Source organism: Electrona antarctica, assembly GCF_951216825.1.
Source record: "Electrona antarctica genome assembly, chromosome: 6".
Classification (NCBI taxonomy): Eukaryota; Metazoa; Chordata; class Actinopteri; order Myctophiformes; family Myctophidae; genus Electrona; species Electrona antarctica.
Genome location: NC_136811.1, coordinates 6,843,453 through 6,868,202, shown reverse-complemented (window position 1 = coordinate 6,868,202; position 24,750 = coordinate 6,843,453). Strand labels below are relative to the sequence as shown.

Sequence of the window (24,750 nt, the reverse complement as noted above, 5' to 3'; positions counted from 1 at the left end):
GTTAGCTGGTGTGTATTTTTATTTTACCACAACTAATCTCAGATTTGGGCAGTAAGTAATACACTGGCAGCCTAGAGCCATGTGCTGTCATCTCCACTTCCTGCTTTTTCAAATGAATGTAATTTATTCTCCAAACCACTTGATGTCGCCAAAGTGCTTCCAGTCCTACCTTGGCTTGTGCCAAAACTGACCCACTAGGCATTGACAGCCTTCTTTTTCTACATCGCCTATATTTGGCCATTAACTGGTATGTGCCAAATTTGACCCAGTCGTCCAAAAGGGGTTAAGTAAAAGATGGGTGTTATTTTTTTTCAATTTGCTGCTTTCTTTCGTATTAGGGATTTTAGCTGTTTTTGACAGGGGGGCGGAGGCATTCGAGCATGGGGCTAAATATGTATTTTTTTACAACATTTTATAGCGAGACCCCAAGAAATTACATCTGGCCACAAAAGATCACAGGATCTACTGAATGTGTCAAACTGACATATTCCCCCAGTAGGCTACCTTCACAGTCAATAGATCCTGTGATCTTTTGTGGCCAGATGTCATTTCTTGGGGTCTAGTAGGACTATAGTGAATAATACAAAATAAATCACTATAACATTTTGTAAATAAATACATATTTAGCCCCATGCTCGAATGCCCCTGCCCCCCTGTCAAAAACAGCTAAAATCCTTTTACTTTCTCTAAACACAACCTAAAACATGAACCATGGTTATAAAAAACTAAAGTTGTCCTTTAAGCTAAATTGAGCTCTTACCTCTCTTGGTGATGAGGGCTAGGCGCGTGGCTTTCTCGTCGGGGGAGAGCTGTTGCACGATGTATTCGATACATTTTTCCAGCTCCAGATTGCGTGTCGGAGACTGGATTGGCTCTCGGCATATGGGACATTTTTTGGCATAGGGGACGTTTTTCACTTCACGGCACTTCCTGATGCAGTAAGTGCAGAAGCTGTGGGTGCAGTTCAGGATGACTGGCTACAGGGTGGGGAAGTCGATTAAAACACACATCGTTGTCAGTGCAAAGAAGTTTGTGTTTTACTCACAGGCTTTCAGAAGTGCTTAAAATGCAAAGACAGTTTTTGAAGGAGCATAATCCATTATATGTACATGTGTGTAACTGAACTTATTCTACTGGTTCTAATGTTTAGTTCTCCGTTCAAGATGTTTGAGGTTAACAGGGTACCACATTAAAAGGATTCGTGTACCGAAAGGGAAAAAATAAAGGATGAATAAATGTGATGAGATATATGCATTCTTAAACAGATTAGCAAATGACGTCATACCTCTATGAAGAGCTCTTTGCAAACGACACATTCAAGTACTTCCTTCATTTCCTTCTGGGTTTGTTCTTGTGCCTGCTCCTACAGGAAAACATGGTATAATATAGAATTGGGGGCAGAAAAAAAGGGTTGGGGGGAGGGGTGGTTCGGGCACTCAGACTTTTTTTTACGGGGGCCAGTTTCGAATTATTAAAGGAGTCAAGGGATTCACATGTTCACATAATTCCTGCGATCATAATTTTAGGGCCTACCCAATTAATTCATAATTAAGAATCCATTCTCTTTGGATCAAATAGTAATCTCAGCAAGGCAGATGGCTTCTTGGTTAGAGTGGGTGACAATATTATCACACGAAAAGATGCAATTACCTACCTAGGTTCCATTCTGGAGGCAAATCTTTCCGGTGATAAAATGGCCACCAACGTAATCATGAAAGTCAACCAATGAACAGGATTCCTATACAGGATCTCCTCACTGGTCAACAAAAACACCTTGAAGACCTTAACAGGAGCCCTTGTACAAGGTTTCTTCGACTATGCATGCACCACTTGGTACCACAGCACCTCAAAGGCCCTTAAAACAAGGCTACTACTTGGCCTCACTCCCCGAACCCACCTCACCCCTGCCCATTTTGACAGGCTGGAATGGCTTAGGGTTGACGACTTGGCTTAGGGCAGAGTACAGCATCTTGCAATACGTCCACAAGATTCGCTACACCACCAAGATACCCATGTACCTGTTTAAATACTTCCTTAATGTCAATGAAGTCCACACCCACAACACCAGAGGTTGTTTAACAAACCATGTACAACCCAGATTCGGCACAGACAAGGGACTAAATTAATTTAGCTCCTATGCCACCAAAATGTGGAACGCCCTACCAGCAGTCATAAAGACATCCCTTGACTCCTTAAAAACCACTCAAATGGGCCTGGGCCATGGCTCAGTGGTCCAGGCACCTTGGCTGGTAATCCAGTCTGGCAGTGTGCCGCGGGTTCGACTCCCGATCCCGACAGCCTTTACTGCATGTCTTCCCCCCATCTCTCTCCCCATTTCCTGTCAGCCTACTGTCTGTCCCTCCATAAAATAAAGGCGAAAGCCACAAAAAGCATAAAAAAACCCCACTCAAATGGCACCTACGTCTGAGTGCCCCCCCACCCCCTTTTCCCCCTCACTGTATATGTTTTTTCCCCTTTTACCTCCTTTTATGATGATTTCCTGTTTTTTGTTACAAGTGTATATGTCTCTAAATGTTCTGATGAATTGAAAATGGTGGACCCTATTCTATTGTAAAAAAGTGTAATGCTTTATGGTGTCGTTTTTGTATTGAGTTGTGCTTGAAATGTAGCCTGGCTAATAAGCCAGACCGAATCAGCCGTTGGCAAAAAATAATTGCCAGTGTTGTGTGATATTAGTCTGGCTTATTAGCCAGGCTACTTGAAATGTACCTATTCTGCATACTGTTAATAAATACTTCAATCAATCAATCAATGACTACAAATCACAAATCAGTGACTACTACATTACATAGATTACCATACGCTCCAGAGTCCAGACCGGTTCACACAGTTCCTCCCAGGTTGAAAGCCTGGTGATGCGAGGTTAGGTTAACAGTAGACTGACAGGACATGGGGAGAGAGATGCAGCAAAGGTTGTTGGGATCGGGACTCGAACCCATGACATGCTGTCAAGCTGGATTACCAGCCTTGGTGCCCAGACAGCTACGCCAACGGCATGGGCTGACCAGTCCAGACAGACAGACAGACAGGATTGGGTTTAGGATTGCATTTGAAATAAAACATTTTAGTAACCTAATTCTTACTCCAAGCAATGACTCATTATGACTTGAACTCCATGGCCATCCTCTCGGATTAGTGTGTGGCTTGATCATAATTGTCTGTCTATTGTTTCTTGGGGTCAATTTCTAAAGCATCTATACTGTAGCATACATGAATGACGTTTCTGAGCTTGTGCCCTCTTCTATGGGGGAACAGAAAAAATAATAACATACTGGCCAATAACAGCGTGGTTCGTCATATTGATGATGACGTCAGTGTTGTCAGACTGACGTTGGCAGCACGACATTCCCAATGTGTTTTTCTGCACTTTGCATGAGGCATTGTGAAGGACTATCTCTGGTAGAGCTACAGTACAGACCCTCTCACAGACGGCTCTTACAGAGCTACAGTGTAAAACATTATGAATACAGAGGCATACCATGTCTTGTAGCTCCTTGTGTTTCACCTGGAGATCATCGTATTTCAGTTTCTATATTAAGGATCGAAACAAATGTGGACATACAGTATTCATTCTCCATTCTCAATAACAGTGTGGATCCACTCGTAGGTAAATCTGATGTCATATTTTTTTTAATCATTTTTTCTTTTTCTTACAAGAGAAGACAGATACAAGTAAATCACCAATGCACATAGGAGGCCACACACAGGGACAGCCAGGACAAAGAAACAACAACAAAAGGGGAAAAAGGAAAAAGAACAGTAAATACTAAATTTATATATATATATATATATATATATATATATATATAAATGTAGTTTATATATACGAGATATATATATATCTCGTAACACTGATGAACCAGACGTCATACTGATGATGACGTCAGTCTTGCTGAAATCGTTGGCATGACATTCTGAATGTGTTTTTCTGCACTTGGCATGACTCAAGTCAATTTGTAGTGAGGCAGTGTTAGGAAAAACTCGAGCTACTAGAGCTACAGACCCTCTAGACAGCTAGCCTCTTACAGAGGCACAGTGTAAAACATATGACTACAGAAACATACCATGTCTTGTAGCTCCTTGTGTTGGGCATGGAGAGTGTCATCATACCGTTGTAGAGAGTGGGATTGATTTTGGATTATTTGATCCTTTTCCAGTACCTATAATAGGATCAAAACAGACATGGACATACAGTATTCATTCTACATATTAAAGGCTACATACAGTGCATATACATATTGATGATGAAATCAGTCTTGCCTGATTGATTGAAGTGCCATAACAGGCATAAGTAATCATTACCATACTTCAAAATACTACCTTTTCTCCTCCAAAAGCAAGGTACGTAGCAAATAGCTAAACCTAATAATTCAATATTGCAAACGTTCTTTCACAGAGAGGCTGAGATTTGAAAGTTTATAGCGGTCTACAGTACTTGCACGCTCTGCTTGCGCACTAGTAGTGCAACAAGCAAGTAGGCACTCGACAGAGTGCAGTTCTAGTTTACAATAGGGTCCACCATTTTCAATTCATCATAACATTTAGAGACGTACAAAGATACACTTCTATATAACAAAAAACAGGAAATCATCATAAACTGAGGTAAAAATAGGAGGGCTCAGACTTTTACGGGGGAGTTTCGAATTGCAGCCGTCCGTAGTTGCCCTTTGAGAGCGGTTTTGAAGGAGTCAAGGGATTCATATGTCTTAATGACTGTTGGTAGGGCGTTCCACATTTTGGTGGCATAGGAACTAAATTAATGTAGTCCCTTGTTTGTGCCGAATCTAGGTTGCACATGTTTTGTTGAACTCCTGGTGTTGTGGGTGTGGACTTCGTTGACATTAAGGAAGTATTCAGACAGGCACATGGGTATCTTGGTGGTGTATCGAATCTTGTGGACCAGACCCATTGCAAGATGCTGTACACTGTCATCAACCCTAAGCCATTCCAGCCTGTCAAAATAGGCAGGGGTGAGGTGGGTTCGTGGAGTGAGGCCAAGTAGCCTGAACAGTTTGTTTTGGGAAGTCTGGAGCTTTGTTTTAAGGGACTTTGAGGTACCAAGAGGTGCATGCATAGTTGAATAAACCAAGGGCTCCTGTTAGGGTCTTCAGGGTGTTTTTGTTGACCAGTGAGGAGATTCCGTATAGGAATCTTGTTCTTTGGTTGACTCTTTTGATTACGTTGGTGGCGATTTCATCACCGGAAAGATTTGCCTCCAGGATGGAACCTAGGTAGCATATTTTCGTGTGATAATATTGTCACCCACTCTAACCAAAAAGTCATATCTGCCTTGTTGAGATTACTATTTGATCCAAAGAGAATGGATTCAGTTTTAAAGGTGTAAAGTTAGTTTGTTATCAGTGAGCCAGGTACAGATTCTACCGAGTCTCTGGTACAGCTAGACTTCAGATGACTAGCCTTAGCCCCTGACAGAGCCACAGTGTAAAACATAGCATACCTTGTCTTGTAGCTCCCAGAGTTCCTCCTTATATTCCTCCAGTCCCTATACAGGATCAAAACATGTATTAATATTTACATATAGTAACCCAATTCATACTCAAAGCAACTACTTAATTTCAGCTGTCCACATCCAAGTCCTTGTCCATTTAATACTGTAAATACTTTTCTTTAGTCTGCAGAATTCACTTTATTACTGTGAGTGAGTGTGTGTGTGCGCACAGTGGAATGGGGTGTGGCCTAAAATGTGATGTAATTTGCATCACTGTGAAATGTATTTCATGCAAATGCAAACTGTGCAGTAATTATGACAGTTGCATGGATGCAACATAGTGCGTTATGTCTGGACAGGCATGCAGTAGGTGTTGTGCATGGAGAGTTGTGTACCAACGGAGTGGTTTGGTAGGAGAAGGCGGACAAAGGCGGCCACTGGGCTTTCAATTAGTGTGGCAAGATAGTAACACTGATGAACCAGACGTCATACTGATGATGACGTCAGTCTTGCTGAAATCGTTGGCATGACATTCTGAATGTGTTTTTCTGCACTTGGCATGACTCAAGTCAATTTGTAGTGAGGCAGTGTTAGGAAAAACTCGAGCTACTAGAGCTACAGACCCTCTAGACAGCTAGCCTCTTACAGAGGCACAGTGTAAAACATTATGACTACAGAAACATACCATGTCATGTAGCTCCTTGTGTTGGGCATGGAGAGTGTCATCATACCATTGTAGAGAGTAGGATTGATTTTGGATTCTTTGATCCTTTTCCAGTACCTATAATAGGATCAAAACAGACATGGACATACAGTATTCATTCTACATATTAAAGGCTACATACAGTGCATATACATATTGATGATGAAATCAGTCTTGCCTGATTGATTGAAGTGCCATAACAGGCATAAGTAATCATTACCATACTTCAAAATACTACCTTTTCTCCTCCAAAAGCAAGGTACGTAGCAAATAGCTAAACCTAATAATTCAATATTGCAAACGTTCTTTCACAGAGAGGCTGAGATTTGAAAGTTTATAGCGGTCTACAGTACTTGCACGCTCTGCTTGCGCACTAGTAGTGCAACAAGCAAGTAGGCACTCGACAGAGTGCAGTTCTAGTTTACAATAGGGTCCACCATTTTCAATTCATCATAACATTTAGAGACGTACAAAGATACACTTCTATATAACAAAAAACAGGAAATCATCATAAACTGAGGTAAAAATAGGAGGGCTCAGACTTTTACGGGGGAGTTTCGAATTGCAGCCATCCGTAGTTGCCCTTTGAGAGCGGTTTTGAAGGAGTCAAGGGATTCATATGTCTTAATGACTGTTGGTAGGGCGTTCCACATTTTGGTGGCATAGGAACTAAATTAATGTAGTCCCTTGTTTGTGCCGAATCTAGGTTGCACATGTTTTGTTGAACTCCCTCTGGTGTTGTGGGTGTGGACTTCGTTGACATTAAGGAAGTATTCAGACAGGCACATGGGTATCTTGGTGGTGTATCGAATCTTGTGGACCAGACCCATTGCAAGATGCTGTACACTGTCATCAACCCTAAGCCATTCCAGCCTGTCAAAATAGGCAGGGGTGAGGTGGGTTCGTGGAGTGAGGCCAAGTAGCCTGAACAGTTTGTTTTGGGAAGTCTGGAGCTTTGTTTTAAGGGCCTTTGAGGTACCAAGAGGTGCATGCATAGTTGAATAAACCAAGGGCTCCTGTTAGGGTCTTCAGGGTGTTTTTGTTGACCAGTGAGGAGATTCCGTATAGGAATCTTGTTCTTTGGTTGACTCTTTTGATTACGTTGGTGGCGATTTCATCACCGGAAAGATTTGCCTCCAGGATGGAACCTAGGTAGCATATTTTCGTGTGATAATATTGTCACCCACTCTAACCAAAAAGTCATATCTGCCTTGTTGAGATTACTATTTGATCCAAAGAGAATGGATTCAGTTTTAAAGGTGTAAAGTTAGTTTGTTATCAGTGAGCCAGGTACAGATTCTACCGAGTCTCTGGTACAGCTAGACTTCAGATGACTAGCCTTAGCCCCTGACAGAGCCACAGTGTAAAACATAGCATACCTTGTCTTGTAGCTCCCAGAGTTCCTCCTTATATTCCTCCAGTCCCTATACAGGATCAAAACATGTATTAATATTTACATATAGTAACCCAATTCATACTCAAAGCAACTACTTAATTTCAGCTGTCCACATCCAAGTCCTTGTCCATTTAATACTGTAAATACTTTTCTTTAGTCTGCAGAATTCACTTTATTACTGTGAGTGTGTGTGTGCGCACAGTGGAATGGGGTGTGGCCTAAAATGTGATGTAATTTGCATCACTGTGAAATGTATTTCATGCAAATGCAAACTGTGCAGTAATTATGACAGTTGCATGGATGCAACATAGTGCGTTATGTCTGGACAGGCATGCAGTAGGTGTTGTGCATGGAGAGTTGTGTACCAACGGAGTGGTTTGGTAGGAGAAGGCGGACAAAGGCGGCCACAGGGCTTTCAATTAGTGTGGCAAGATAGTAACACTGATGAACCAGACGTCATACTGATGATGACGTCAGTCTTGCTGAAATCGTTGGCATGACATTCTGAATGTGTTTTTCTGCACTTGGCATGACTCAAGTCAATTTGTAGTGAGGCAGTGTTAGGAAAAACTCGAGCTACTAGAGCTACAGACCCTCTAGACAGCTAGCCTCTTACAGAGGCACAGTGTAAAACATTATGACTACAGAAACATACCATGTATTGTAGCTCCTTGTGTTTGGCATGGAGAGTGTCATCATACCATTGTAGAGAGTGGGATTGATTTTGGATCATTTGATCCTTTTCCAGTACCTATAATAGGATCAAAACAGACATGGACAATGGACATACAGTATTCATTCTACATATTAAAGGCTACATACAGTGCATATACATATTGATGATGACATCAGTCTTGCCTGATTGATTGAAGTATTTATTAACAGTATGCAGAATAGGTACATTTCAAGCACAACTCAATACAAAAACGTGGACTACACCATCAAGCATTACACTTGTTTACAATAGGGTCCACCATTTTCAATTAATCATAACATTTAGAGACGTACAAAGATACACTTCTATATAACAAAAAACAGGAAATCATCATAAACTGAGGTAAAAATAGGAGGGCTCAGACTTTTACGGGGGAGTTTCGAATTGCAACCGTCCGTAGGTGCCCTTTGAGAGCAGTTTTGAAGGAGGTTTTGGCATAGGAACTAAATTAATTTAGTCCCTTGTTTGTACCGAATCTGGGTTGCACATGTTTTGTTGAACTCCCTCTGGTGTTGTGGGTGTGGACTTCGTTGACATTAAGGAAGTATTTAGACAGGCACATGGGTATCTTGGTGGAGTATCGAATCTTGTGGATCAGACCCATTGCAAGATGCTGTACACTGTCATCAACCCTAAGCCATTCCAGCCTGTCAAAATAGGCAGGGGTGAGGTGGGTTCGTGGAGTGAGGCCAAGTAGCCTGACCAGTTTGTTTTGGGAAGTCTGGAGCTTTGTTTTAAGGGCCTTTGAGGTGCTGTGGTACCAAGAGGTGCATGCATAGTTGAAGAAACCAAGGGCTCCTGTTAGGGTCTTCAGGGTGTTTTTGTTGACCAGTGAGGAGATTCTGTATAGGAATCTTGTTCTTTGGTTGACGTTGGTGGCGATTTCATCACCGGAAAGATAGATAGATAGATAGATAGATAGATAGATAGATAGATAGATAGATAGATAGATAGATAGATAGATAGATAGATAGATAGATAGATAGATAGATAGATAGATGTCTGCCTTGTTGAGATTACTATTTGATCCAAAGAGAATGGATTCAGTTTTAAAGGTGTAAAGTTAGTTTGTTATCAGCGAGCCAGGTACAGATTCTACCGAGTCTCTGGTACAGCTAGACTTCAGATGACTAGCCTTAGCCCCTGACAGAGCCACAGTGTAAAACATAGCATACCATGTCTTGTAGCTCCCAGAGTTCCTCCTTATAGCGCTCATCCGTTTCCAGTCCCTATACAGGATCAAAACATGTATTCATATTTACATATAGTAACCCAATTCATACTCAAAGCAATACTTCATTTCAGCTGTCCACATCCAAGTCCTTGTCCATTTAATAAATACCTTTCTTTAGTCTGCAGAATTCACTTTATTACTGTGTGTGTGTGTGTGTGTGTGTGTGTGTGTGTGTGTGTGTGTGTGTGTGTGTGTGTGTGTGCGTGCGTGTGTGTGTGTGTGTGTTTGTGTGTGCGTGCGTGCGTGCGTGCGTGCGTGCGTGCGTGCGTGCGTGCGTGCGCAGGTGTCAATAATATCAATATACTGACATTAGTGACACGAGAAACAAAGAGTTAATTTATTTGATCACAAACTCATATACCATGTGACATGATGCAATTTCGTGCTCAAAGTCAAGAAGGTGAATGATTAACACTTTGTCATTCATAACTTCTGAACTGTTCATTGTAGAAAGATAAGACTAATTTAACCTGACAGCTTGTCTCAGGGACATTGAGGCCTCTGGCAAAGAATCAAGGCTCAATTACATTCATAATTGAAATAAACAATTTACAATTTACAATTTAGGCATTTAGCAGACGCTCTTAATCCAGAGCGTTTTACATTAGGCAAGAACAAAAAAGCATGGGAATACATCACATATATAAAATGCATTTATCATGAAACATGCGTAAGCTAAGAACGTAACTAGAACATATCTATATAATGACACTATACATATATACTATACTATGCTATACATATGTACTATGAAGTGCTATGACTACATACAATGCAATTATTGTGCTGTCTACATGACATGCTGTAAGTCTGTTTCAAATGCTATCTAAGTCTAAAAAGTGCTATCTAAGGGGGTAGGGTAAGTGCTATGGGCCATGATGGAGTCTGAAAAGGTGGGTTTTCAGACTACGGCGGAAGATTGGGAGTGATGCTGCAGTTCTGATTGCAACGGGGAGTGCATTCCACAGTTTTGGGGCCAGAAGGCAGAAGAGTTTGGGACGTGTGGACTCTGTAGAGTCTGTGGAGCGTTGTCCCGGCGTTTCTAGTGAGGGTACTTCCAGCTTTCCTGCGTTGGCTGATCTACTGATCAGTCATTAGTTGAACTACTAATCAACTGAAGCATATATGTTGGGATATAGGCTACTGTACATAGTTACTTACAACATATCCTGTGACATGGCAACATGAAGGCTTAACGACCATGCACTCCTTTAAGGCTAAAAGATAAGGTAAGATAATAAAAAGTCTATTTTCCATGTACCTTCTGCCTGGCATTTTCCAGCTGTTGTTTGAAAGACCTTTCTTGTCGTCTCTGTACCTTTGAACGAAAACACAGGTTAAATGTAATGTCTACTGGATATGTCTACTCTAGGCCTACTGCTTAAGGAGGACTATAGGAGACTGCATGGCCCTTTTTGAAACGGGCTCCTTGCAACTCGCCCTACACACTTCCACTCGGTATGAGCATAGAGTTAAATAAATAATATATAAATAATAGAGACGGCACCGGAATTCCCCTCCCCTCCAGTTGTATTGAGTCTGGGTGTTGATTGGAAATGATTGGAAACGCGCTCATTTAACATCCTCTTAGCAAACTGTTAATGAAGTATTTAAGGAAGCATTGCTTGAATAATAAAAAAAAACGACCAAACATTTGCTTGATTGGTGTTTGGTACGTGTGAATGAGGCCTCAGGCTTCGTACACACCTTTCGGACACATTGATCTGTCCGACCGACCACTGATTACATTTTTATGATTTGATGCCGCCATGTCCCACAATGCTTTGCGGGATTTGGGCGGTGCAACGCTACGCGGAAATAGATGCATTATGTTCAGTGTAGTTTTCTTGACTGCAGCAGCAGCTAGCGGTAGTTTGTCGAGGCCGTTTTTCACACTCAAAGTTCACTTAGAAGGTCCGGATCAAGGACCAAGGACCAAATATTTGCATTTTGATTTTGGTCCGTTTGGTGTTCACGCTGGACTTTGTAAAGCGTACCAAATATGTAAACAAATGACACGTGGACATGTTAAGCGAACCAAATAGTGGAAAAAAAGAAAAGAGGTAATTTATGACGGAGGGAAAAATAACATGAGGGGGTGCGGGAAATCACTGTCTACAATTTTTGGGCGCAAACTGCAGTCACACAGAGAGAAGAGAACAGCAACATGAATCATGATTGCAGCAACAACTTGAAATTGCATTAATTCATAATAATTATTTTATTAGCCAAATAAGACAACAGATGAACAGAGGAGCAAGTGTTTGAACAATAATGTGCTTGCTGCTATGGTGCATAGGCTACAATTCACCGGAGACGTATAGCCTATACAACAAAGTATCCCCGAATCCCGATAAAAAGGACTTTTCTTCCATGTGTGCACCTTAACCTGATTCGATATAGGCCTATGTTATTTCTGCGCATCAAATCGACGGGCATTTCCATGTCATCTTATGGTTTAAACTTGAAGCCGTGCTGGTCAGTTAAGCTTCAAGTCAGAACAGCTCCGCTGCAGTTGACCTATATCACGTCTTTTGCTATAGTGATGTAATCAATTAATCATTTAGGACCACCTGTGTAGCTTATTTAACATTTGCTCCATTGGCTCTTTATGCGTGCGGCCGTGCGCTAGAGCGAGACAGGATGATTTTAAATATTTCTCTCAATTCTCTGTCTGCGTCTCTCCCATAGAGCTATAAAATATATCGGGTCTCTCCCCCCACATGTGCGCGCGTCATAACTTTGCGTGGTGGCGGTGGCGCATGCTTCAAATAAACAGATCTACAAGCTTACATCGTGTACCATACCGTAAGTACCATTCGTGTCGATAACTTGTACATCTGTTATATTTGCGCATGTGAACCTCGTACGCTGCCATTACATTTCTACTATAGGCTACTCATAGACATATGCGTCTACTATTAAAATCAATAGTGATCCCCGTAAAAAAGACAAAGGCTTTTAGAACTAATTATTAATGCAGCCTCACAACTGCCGAGGCCCGACGGCTATTTTGGCTATCGTCCTGTATTTCTGTATATAGAATAGAATAGAACTTAGTACCAGACTGGACTCACTCACTGGAGACAGCCGTGCGCAACTTGGACTCTCCAAGTTACGCACGGCCGTAGCCAAAATAATACATACAACAAGCGATATAATAGTCTGTGTCACGTAACTCAGAAGACTACAGCCTAAACCCCACCCAGTGCTGTCAAGAACGGAAGTTCTCTCCTATTAGTTGGCGATTAAAAACCACCCTTCTGTCCGATCTGAAGTCCCACCCTGTTCGTTGGCTGTTTTGACTACAAGGTGTCCGATGTGTTTGTTGTGGTCCGTGTTGTTGTGGTCCGTGTGCGATGCCTGATTGCTATTTGTTTGCTTCTCCAATTCATTTTCAATGGGAGTCACGTCGTTTGATCGGACAAACCTGTCCGATGTGGGGGCGGAGGGCACAACAAACACATCGGACACCTTGTAGTCAAAACAGCCAACGAACAGGGTGGGACTTCAGATCGGACAGAAGGGTGGTTTTTAACCGCCAACTAATAGGAGAGAACTTCCGTTCTTGACAGCACTGGGTGGGGTTTAGGCTGTAGTCTTCTGAGTTACGTGACACAGACTATTATATCGCTTGTTTGTATGTCTTCTTTTGGCTACGGCCGTGCGTAACTTGGAGAGTCCAAGTTGCGCACGGCTGTCTCCAGTGAGTGAGTCAAGTCTGGTACTAAGTTCTATTCTATATACAGAAATACAGGACGATAGCCAAAATATCCGTCGGGCCTCGGCAGTTGTGAGGCTACATTAATAATTAGTTCTAAAAGCATGTCTTTTTTACGGGGATCACTATTGATTTTAATAGTAGACGCATATATGTCTATGAGTAGCCTAGAGTAGAAATGTAATGGCAGCGTACGAGGTTCACATGCGCAAATATAACAGATGTACAAGTTATCGACACGAATGGTACTTAAAGTATCGTACACGGTGTAAGCTTGTAGATCTGTTTATTTTAAGCATGCGCCACGGCCACCACGCAAAGTTATGACGCGCGCACATGTGGGGGGAGAGACCCGATATATTTTATAGCTCTATGGGAGAGACGCAGACAGAGAAATATTTAAAATCATCCTGTCTCGCTCTAGCGCACGGCCGCACGCATAAAGAGCCAATGGAGCAAATGTTAAATAAGCTACACAGTTGGTCCTAAATGATTAATTGTTTACATCACTATAGCAAAAGACGTCATATAGGTCAACTGCAGCGGAGCTGTTCTGACTTGAAGCTTAACTGACCAGTACGGCTTCAAGTTTAAACCATAAGATGACATGGAAATGCCCGTCGATTTGATGCGCAGAAATAACATAGGCCTATATCGAATCAGGTTAAGGTGCACACATAGAAGAAAAGTCCTTTTTATCGGGATTCGGGGATACTTTGTTGTAGGCTATACGTCTCCGGTGAATTGTATGCACCAGCAGCAAGCACATTATTGTTCAAACACCTGCTCCTCTGTTGTCTTATTTGGCTAATAAAATAATTATTAAGAATTAATGCAATTTCAAGTTGTTGCTGCAATCATGATTCATGTTGCTGTTCTCTTCTCTCTCTGTGACTGAAGGTTGCGCCCAAAAATTGTAGACAGTGATTTCCCGCACCCCCTCATGTTATTTTTCCCTCCATCGTAAAATGACCTATTTTATTTTTTTCACTATGGTTCGCTTAACATGTCCACGTGTCATTTGTTTACATATTTGGTACGCTTTACAAAGTCCAGTGTGAACACCAAACGGACCAAAATCAAAATGCAAATATTTGGTCCTTGGTCCTTGATCCGGACCTTCTAAGTGAACTTTGAGTGTGAAAAACGGCCTCGACAAACTACCGCTAGCTGCTGCTGCAGTCAAGAAAACTACACTGAACATAATGCATCTATTTCCGCGTATAGTAGCACCGCCCAAATCGCGCAAAGCATTGTGGGACATGGAGGCATCAAATCATAAAAATGTAATCAGTGGTCGGTCGGACAGATCAATGTGTCCGACAGGTGTGTACGAAGCCTTAGAGGAAGCTTAATCAGCGCTTTTCCAATCATCCAATAGAGAAAGGCATATAACAGCAGTGCGTTAAAATGTGATCTATAAGCACGCGTCGCTAATATGATTAAAAAGGCAGCCGCATTTTTGTAATGTGTATAAATATAATAAAGTAAGGATAAATATAATCATCGCCTGGTGTGATCTGCGCTGCCTGCTTCTATAGTAACAGCAGCAATGCAAGTGGATGGGAGGGGAATTCAACTCAATGCAAGTGGATGGGAATTCAACTCAATGCAAGTGGATGGGAGGGCAATTCCAGGAATAACACTATGCTCATACGAGTGGAAGTATGTAGGGCGAGTGGCGAGGAGCTCGTTTCAAAAAGAGGGCATGACAATTGACAAGCAAAAAGATAACATGAAATTCTTCAGTGTTTTCTCTATAGAAGGTCCTCGTTACCATGGACACTACACAGGTGTATAAAACACGCCACATTAGATTATAATAGTTTCACTTGAGACAACATAACAATGTATGTTATTATCTTTTAACCCATTCAAACTGGGGAAACATTTTTTATTTTACCGTTCAGCCATTCAGATCTACAAGCTCACATGCAGCGTGTCACTTCGTGCCGGGCTTCTATTTTTTGGGGGGGAAAAGAATGCTAGCTACCTTTGCCATCTTTGCGTAGACCTGTGCTATGGCGGCCGCGGCTCGCATCTGTTGCTGCTGCTTGATTGCCACTTTGCTGGGCTGCTTGGCAACAAAGTGTCCCGAGCTGTACTTAAAGTTTGCCAGGTCCACGCTGTCGTCAAGGTAAGACAGCATGTCTCGCTTGCTTCTGCACTTCTTCCCCGATGGACTGAATGGACAGACAGACAGACAGACAGACAGACAGACAGACAGGCAGGCAGGCAGGCAGGCAGGCAGGCAGGCAGGCAGGCAGGCAGGCAGGCAGGCAGGCAGGCAGGCAGGCAGGCAGACAGACAGACAGACAGACAGACAGACAGACAGACAGACAGACAGACAGACAGACAGACAGACAGACAGACAGACAGACACAAATCAATGAATAAACACATCACATATCTGGAACAAACATTTTTTATTGTATAATTATTAAATGTGTTTCCTTTGCTTGATGTTGTGTGCAAAGCACAGAGTTTAAAGCTCTACAAATAAAACGGTCTTGCTTATTCAAGCTGGCGCCACTTATGGAACTCTGTGTCTCTCCAATATAAGAATTTCTCATTCGGTGCATCCCCAACGCGTCACATCGAACGCTATTTTGCTACTTTTGCGTGACAATGTAGTATGATGCAGTAAGACATTAAATTAACAAAAACATATAAACATTTTAAATAGATGGCTCGATGGCAACTAATTAGGCATACGGTTTGAACAGTGCATGTGTATGTGTGCAGTATACCTGTAATAGACCACTTTCCTCTTCCAGCCTGGCGGCAGCGCGGGCTGTCGCCGGATTGTCTGAGAGAGAGAGAGCGAGAGAGATAATAAAGTAAAGAATAAATGGATACATACAAAATTCACATTATTTTCAATCAATCTGCAGAGGGCTATCAGTCGAAGTCAACTTCGACAAACTAGTCAAATTTGTGTCACGGAAGAACTAAACTGGCGGAAGAGCTGAAGTATGTTTAATTGATCACTGAGGAGATCGTCTTCCAAATCAAAAAAGGTGCACAGAGTGAGTGATAAGCACTAAACAAGAATAAACAAAGGTGCAATTCTGGGAAATCGCAAGTGTGGTTGCCTCGATCGCATCGACGCCGAGGAGTGTTCTTTAGTGACTTTCTTTTATTCCTATAGTCTAGATGCTATTTCTTCACTGCAAAGCTTAGCCTGCCCTTAGCCTCTAAAATGCAAACCAATTTGGTAATTGCCTCTTTTCTTGTGATCACATTGTCACACTTTAGTGGGAAGCTGTCGGCCATGCTGTGATTTAACAAAGAAGAGAATGGATTCCGTTTTACAGGTGTAATGACAGTTTGTTATAAGCGAGTCAGTTGCACCTTGTACAGAGTTCAGAGCTAAAAGCAAAGCAAAGTTCTTTGTTTACCCAGGGTAAGTGGACTAAGCTCGAGATGCTTGTTTACAGCCACACCCTGCTCATAGAACATTTCATGGTTGGGGTGCAATGCCTTGCTCAAGGGCACTTCAGCGGTGGTAATTTTAACGTGCCGGTCCGGGGATTCAAACTGGCGACCTTCCGGTATCAAGACCGCTCCGCAAACTGTTCGGCCACCGCTGCCTCAGCTGAGGGCCATTTTAACCTGCATGTTCTCCTAGTGCGAGCCAGCAGAGCCGAGTCATCTGTACTTTTCAACATGTTCATAAACATTTATTCTCCACAACTTTCAAGATGGAACTAAGAATAGAAATTCCGGTATAGGGTGGTAGTTTCCAGGGTTTCATTTACTTCCCTTTTTGTACTTTGGTTACTCTCGCTAGTTTGAAATCTTGGGGGAGCAGTTTGTTAACAAGTTTGTTAACAACCATAGCCATATGGTTGTAAATATTGAATACATGTTAAATATATGTTTTACATCTTTACAACCATATTAGTCCAGTAATAATGTAATTTGACCTCTAACTAATTGCAAAAAAAACAAACTCAACTGATTTTGCATCTTCAATATATCCTGAATAACAGAAAAAAAGTTGCCTGGAATTGTCTGAGGGGAAAGTGTTGAAAATGGCCTGTACAGTATGGCCACCATTGACATCCTATTATAAGGCAATATTTTCTAAATTTCCTTATGCTTTAAGTAGCATGTGACATATCAAACTATGGGGTTTTCATGATGCTGAATCCATTCCAAGCATTAGTTTTGCATAAAAACACTCATTGGGCTAAATTTGGCCATAGCAACTTGCCAAACTGTGATGATGTCAGCACATTTGGGCAAGTTGCTATGGCCAAATTTAGCCCAATGAGTGTTTTTATGCAAAACTAATGCTTGGAATGGATTCAGCATCATGAAAACCCCATAGTTTGATATGTCACATGCTACTTAAAGCATAAGGAAATTTAGAAAATATTGCCTTATAATAGGATGTCAATGGTGGGGTGGCCATACTGTACAGGCCATTTTCAACACTTTCCCCTCAGACAATTCCAGGCAACTTTATTTCTGTTATGCAGGATATATTGAAGATGCAAAATCAGTTGAGTTCGGTTTTTTTGCAATTAGTTAGAGGTTGATCCTGTATTTTCCATAGATTTCCTGTACTATATACATTATGCATGTCTTATTGTGTGGAGGTGTGGGGGAATACTTAAAAGCATCCTTCAGCCTTTAGTCATAATGCAAAAAAGAGCAATATAAGAATAGTTATCCCATAGTATAAGTTATATCCCATATAATAGTTATCCCATAATAACCTACACAAGGTAGGTTATTATGATCACACTAATTAACTGTTTATAAGGTCACATACAGAAGTTCCTGAATTTAGAACTGCTCGATCATTATTTATAAAGTACGAAATACATTAAATGACTTCCTGTGAACATCCTAAAATTGTTCAAGGATAGGGAGGTGGGGGGGGGCTATGAGTTGAGATGGGACCAACATTTTCAACAACTCAGCAGTGTTGTTTTCGTCGACTAAAACTAAGACGAAACATGTTCATCGACTACCTTTTTCCACTGACAAAAACGAAATGAAAACTAAGCTATGATGACTAAAACTAAGATGTTGTCAACAAATAAAAACTAGACTAAAATGTTAGGAAGGGACTAGTGGACAAGAGATTCAGTAGCTATAAGTCATGATTTTACACTTGGTTGCATCATGCTGAAAATAGCAGATATACAAGCTCACAACGCATACGCGCTGCGACGCGTTGTGAGCTTGTAGATCTGCTATTTTCAGCAAGTGTAACATCAGTCATTACGACGACGTAGCCTGAGGGTAAACGATAATGATAATCATCTCTGATGATGTGGTAGTAATATTGGTGGTAATTGTTGTGTTGTGATCGATGTGGATGATGTCGACGTGATCTAATGTTGACGATAATGGTATCAGTTGTCATAATATAGGTCTAAGTTGTAATATGACTACTGCAAATATACCGTAGTGATGTACGTGTAGCCGCTATAACAAACAACTTTAAAAACAATACATTTCACGTGGAAAAGTAATATAAACAACAACCAAAGCAACCTTGGAACCGAGCTAACGGGACTATAGCTGTGTAGTTGTAGTTGGCTTGAGTTATTGATTTCTTATGACTGTCATGAGCATGTACGAACGTCATGTGAACCATGGCTATTGATTTCTATACATACCTCCTGATCGAAGAAGGGCTCCTCTACATCCGCTCCCACATCCATTTCACTGATTGATTTGTTGTCTCTTTATCGTTGTGACAGACAGACTTGTATCCTTGCTACAACGGCGTCAACTTTGGGAGTGCCTGAGCACGGGAGCAGGCGCTAGTCCGAGGTGCGGACGCATGTCGAACCAATGCTCCGTCGGACCATAGTATGCCTCCCGGCTTGGGCACCCACTGAAAAAAGAATAAGCCAAATAGCACCCGCTGAAGATCCCCTCCCCCTGGTCATTTTGTCACGTAGGCACACACCTTGCTATAAAGTCTGCTAATAATTAATGAGTTACTAGTTGGTTGACTGCTACACTAGGTTGCCGCTGGCGCTGAACAGTGACGGCACTGACGCGCGGGTGAAGAGAGGGATTTGATATCCCGCCATAAGCGTGCATGGATGCTATTGGACCGCTCTGGTTGATGGGAGCGAATGTTTTGCGTTACATTTACGGCCGTTATCCACCAGGCGGGCCGGTTGTGAGTGATGGTTATGACAAGCCCCGCCCGGCCGTCCCTGCAGCATATAACGAACATTCAGCGTTGCCATGTCTGCTTATTGTAAGCGACTTTCGGTTTGTTTTTCCTGTAAAGTCGCTTGAGTAAATATTGTCAGTTTGTGTCTCCAAAAAATATGACAAATGTGTCAATTATTTTTTTCTAGAAAATTATTATTATTATTTGGACTGGATATACAGTTTTTGTCGCTTTTTGTAGCAATTGTAGAAATATTAGACCTAAATTGTCAAATGTTTAAGCATAAGATGTTTAAGGCTCTAGCAGTGATTTTCAACCAATTTAAATTCAAGGACCCATATTTAAATAGGATACATTTGGACTGGATATACAGTTTTTGTCGCTTTTTGTAGCAATTGTAGAAATATTAGACCTAAATTGTCAAATGTTTAAGCATAAGATGTTTAAGGCTCTAGCAGTGATTTTCAACCAATTTAAATTCAAGGACCCATATTTAAATAGGATACAGACCCCCAATGGCTTTTCTATCTCTGGTATATGGTAAAAAAGATCAATGTTAATTTAACTCTGAGAGTACAAATGGAACCAAATCCATTTGGTTGCATTTGTACACTCTGGCAGCGGTGGCCGAACGGATAGCGGCGCGGTCTTGATACCGGAAGGTTCCTAGTTCGAATCAGCCGTCCGACACGTTAAAAAAGTACCACCGCTGAAGTGCCCTTGAACAAGGCATTGAACCACTACGATGAAATGTGTTCTATGAGCAGGGCCTGGCTGGAAACAAGTTCTTGAGCTTAGCCCAGATACCCTGGGTAAATATAGATTTCATTTCATTTCATTTCATTTCATTTCATTTCATTTCTATCTCTGCGACCCTCAATTTATATTGTAAAATCAATGTCAATTTAACTCAAATGCACCCGTTAGCCGTTGGTTCCATTTGTACACTCTCTGAGTTACAGGCCCATAAGGGTCCATTTGGTTCCTAACTATCCATTAGCTGGGGACCCCCTACTACTCCCTCAATGGTCCCCGGACCCCACTTTGAGAACCACTGTCATATAAAATATAAACCACTCTGTTTGCTTGTTTATCGCCAAACCTGGCAACACCGCTCAATACTTCTACACAAACACAATGTACATGTAGCTAGTGTTTACACACACACACACACATGATGGAGAGCACAGAAGTAATGTGAGTCTTCCTCTTATCACTTTCTTATTGTGTGTTAACTTTTGTTTGCATTTATAAATATAGATATAAAAAACGTAGAACAAGAAAGGAAAACGACACGGAAAACAAAGCAAGCATTTATTATTAACCCGTAAACCGAGCAGCAGGAAAGAGCTGTGAGGCTAGTTAGCATATAAGGCTAATGTTCGCATGTTGGCTAATATTCGTCTTTGCCAGTCTTTATAGTCATAGTTAAGTCGCAAGGTTGTTAATGTTTACACGACACGCATTAGACAACATAAACTATACAGTGAGGTTAGATTATTTTAGCCGCCGAGGCATTAAGGTGAAGGCAAGCGTTGTGAGTTTGCAGCCATGGCTTGGTTTTATTTGTATTGTATGTTTCACTCATGCACATGATGTTTTCATTTTAAACCTGTGTGTGTGGTGTGGTTTATAGTGTGTGAACAAAAAAAACGACAATGGCTGCATCTGTCTAAAAAGATAAAACAGGTGAGAGAGAGAGAGAGAGAGAGAGAGAGAGAGAAGAGAGAGAGAGAGAGAGGCATTTTATGTATAATCAATGTATACTATATGAATGGATGTTTTATTTAATCTATAGTCTGGTAATCTGGTAGCTCTGGTCCATAGCTCTAATGCTTCTATGATTCTGCCCTGCAGGGCAGAACCAGTAATCTGGATAATGTATGAATTATGTTGTTGTTGTTTGCAAAAGAGAGCAAGGAGAGAATACAATAGATGTGCATATTATAATATTTATTTATTTCATGTTACATAGTACGTGCCACAGCTGTGTTCAGTCAGTGTACTAATCACATGTAGCCACAAAATTAATAACACATTCAATACTGGTGTTCTGCGTCTTGACTTAACTCACTCACAAAGCCATTGACTTCCGCAGCTGTCTCCAACATCTCATTACTACAATGATCTTAGTGAGTCTATCACCAAACAGAGGTCAAATTAAAGTTATGTGACATCTAATCGTATTCGTATTATACATTTGTTATGCCTATTTCATACAATATGGTGTGGGGGTCCCTGGCTGCTAAATCTCTCAGCTTAGGAGTCCTTGGCCTGAAACACATTGAACAATTAGTGGAACTATTTTGATGAATAAATGCAAAAGATTGAATCATATATATGATATATCGTAACTGATTCTGTTTGTTTGTTTTAATGCCGTGTCACACACAGCATTTCCTGCCGTATCGATATGGTACGATCACTACGATGCGATTATCGGCAAGGAATACGATTAGATTATTGCCATATCGATTAATTGAACCCACCCATACACCATTCGGCAGCAGTGGCTCAGGGGTAGAGTTGCTGGTAGAATGGCCGGATGGGAAAACCATGAGGTTCCCCGTTCGATCCCCAGAGTTGGTGTCGAAGTGTCCTTGAGCAAGACTCTGAAACTGAACTGAACTGTCTGAAGTAAAATGAGACAGAAGTAGCATGTGCTTAAATTCATATTTAGAAAATGTTTCAGATGTCAAACATTTATGAGATGATGGTCATGAAAGGGGAACCTTCTGAAAGCTTCATGGGCAAAGATAATCAACTTCAAAATCTAAAAAATGACCTCAGACATGCTAGTGCTAAATTGGCCTAATTGCTTCCAATGTGCAGGTTGGTGTCTTGCATGGTTTCCTCCGCCTTTGGATAAAAGTGCTACATGAATGCACCATTTATATAATCTATGATCTATAATGTTATAATATATAATCTCTCTCTCTCTCTCTCTCTCTCTCTCTCTCTCTCTCTCTCTCTCTCTCTCTCTCTCTCTCTCTCTCTCTCTCTCTCTGTGTTTTCCGTCTGTCTCTGTCAGGATGGAGGTGGAGGGCTGGGACTCGGACCTGGAGGAGGACTTGGGCGTGTCCCTGGACGAGTTGAGGCAGCTGATCGAGGAGGCGGTGGAGAAGAGCGAGGTGGTGCAGAAGAAGAAGAAACAGCTGGACGACCTCCGTCACTGGGTGGAGGAGAAGGAGGAAGAGCACGCCAAGGCCGAGAAACTGCTGGACGTCACGCAGCAGTGAGAATGAACTCCTTTCTTTCAAATCAGTCATCAATTCACTGATTCGTTCAGTCATTCATTCACCCTCATTCCTGAATTCACTGAGAGTCATTCATGTGGCGGCAGTGTCTCAGGGTTAGTGTGGCCGGTAGAGCGGCTGGACGGTAACCGTGAGGTTCCCAGTTCGATCCCCGTGGGCTCCCCCTAGAGTTGGTGTCAAAGTGTCCTTGAGCAAGACTCTGAACCCCTGATTGCTCCCGATGTGCACTGCAGGTTGGTGCCTCGCATGGTTTCCTCCGCCATCGGTGGATGAATGTGTGTGTGTGTGTGTGTGTGTGTGAATGGTTGAATGTAATACACAGAAAAGAAAATCAGGGGCTTGCAATTCACTTTATTTTTTTGCATGCCTGTCGCTAAATAAAGTTTAAAGCATCATAAAGTGAGTTGCGAGCCCCTGCTTTTCTTTTCATTGTTCACTGTTTCTACAGTTTTGGCTCGGCACCAACGGAGGATGCGCGTTGCTTTTCTTACCCTGAATGTAATACACAATCTATGTAAAGCGCCTTGGATAAAGGTGCTATATATATGCACTCAATCACTCACTCACTCATTCAACAAATCAATCACTCCCTTATTGATTACCACAGCCATGCGTGTCAGGCTATTGTCGTCGCTCCGGTCTGTGTTAATTTTCGGCAAAATAATTTCAGAATCGATGGGCCGATGTTCACGAAATGTGAATTGTAGGGAAGACCGATTCACTTTTGCGTGGAAGAAAGGTCAAGGTCACAATTATGTAATCTGGCTGTCTGGTTGCCGCAAAACATTCGGCGAAAAAAATAGCACTTCTACAAGCTTACGACGCAGTGCAATGTGATGTGTTGAGCTCATAGAGTCACAACACAATAATATGTATTGTAGAGGGAGAACAGGAAGGGGGATGTTATAGAGTTTACTGTACGTGTTTAATTGCAGTTTGTGTCTCCCCCGCAGGTCCATACATGAGTGTGAGAATCTGGTGAAGGCGACGTACCGACGCAACGGCCTGGACTACATCGAGAGCTCCGACGAGGAGGGAGTGGGCTGCGCTCCGGTGTCTGACGTCATCGAGATCGACGACGAGGAGGACGACGAGGACGATGACGATGTCATCTGTGGTGAGTTGAGTTGTGCTGTGTGTTGGAGGCCAGACGTAACCCGGATCACAGTCATAGACACCCTCCTGGCTAGGCATAGCCTCGGTCTTCTTTTGCAGAGGTCCGCAGGACCATTGTTGATCTCGTCGACTAATACTATGACGCCTTCTGTTTTAAGCATTATGTTATACTTTAGCTATTGAAAAATAGCAGATCTACAAGCTCATAGCGCGGCACCGAGTGCTGCACTATGAGCTTGTAGATCTACTATTTTGGAAAAAATGTGTAGTGCAAATCCTTGAATATATATATATATATATATATATATATATATATTCTTTCAGAGCAAACGTTTTTAACTCAAATCTTTTCTTCTGGGGATGGGGTCCCTGGAACAACATATTTTCAGATGAGGGTTGACGGCCTATTACATATATGTTTTGGGGTCCTTGACATGAAAATGTTTGAGAATGACATAAACATGAGGTTTTTCAGAAAACTGTCAGGATTTAGAAGACGTCACATTTTGTAGAATCGTCCTCAGGTCTAAATGGGTTAAAACTAAGCTATGGTGACTAAAGCTAAGACTATATATAATATTTTGACAAATTTCAGCAAGTGTAAAATCAAATCGGTCATTACGACAGCATCAAGGCCCACCAAAATACATTTTAGTCGACTAAATCAACTGTAGATTTAGTCGACTAAAGTCTTATGATATTTATAACCCTAACCCTTCCCTGGTAGTTGGTCATTCCGTGAACCGTGGAACGTTGCTGTTTTTTCTGCTCTTCGTTTCGGTTGTTTTGTCAGCTCTTTAACTTGTCCATCTTCCTGTCTGTCTTTCAGTTGTCCCCTCTAAGGACTCTGGCCCTGTTGAAGACTCAGTGGTGAGAATGTACAGTTGACACACACACACACACGCCCGTTCACGCCTCGCCCGGCGCCAGGGCTCCAGCGTGCGACCTATTAGGTCGCATATGCGACTTAATTTATTAAGGGTGATA

At 41.8% G+C, this 24,750-nt stretch overlaps 2 protein-coding genes across 6 annotated transcripts in view; one reads left to right on the top strand and one right to left on the bottom strand.

Moving 5' to 3' along the window:
- Positions 1–743: 743 nt before the first annotated feature.
- Positions 744–18,923, bottom strand: LOC306924906 (uncharacterized protein; the record flags this gene model as incomplete). Its single annotated transcript, XM_079503589.1, has 10 exons — positions 744–977; positions 1,286–1,363; positions 3,500–3,550; positions 4,086–4,181; positions 5,480–5,524; positions 6,156–6,251; positions 10,780–10,836; positions 15,233–15,422; positions 15,990–16,048; positions 18,879–18,923. The coding sequence occupies 10 exons, from the start codon at positions 18,921–18,923 to the stop codon at positions 744–746; spliced, it is 951 nt and encodes a 316-aa protein (XP_079359715.1).
- A 1,568-nt stretch (positions 18,924–20,491) lies between these two features.
- The window catches only part of setdb1b (SET domain bifurcated histone lysine methyltransferase 1b), a 41,973-nt gene continuing 37,714 nt past the window's right edge, over positions 20,492–24,750 (top strand). For all 5 annotated transcript variants that reach the window (XM_079504726.1, XM_079504723.1, XM_079504724.1 and 2 more), the window contains exons 1-4: positions 20,492–20,587; positions 22,422–22,625; positions 23,601–23,764; positions 24,593–24,633. In XM_079504726.1, the coding sequence (XP_079360852.1) occupies positions 20,565–20,587; positions 22,422–22,625; positions 23,601–23,764; positions 24,593–24,633 (432 nt within the window). In that variant the 5' untranslated portion in view covers positions 20,492–20,564. The remainder of the gene's footprint in view (positions 20,588–22,421; positions 22,626–23,600; positions 23,765–24,592; positions 24,634–24,750) is intronic.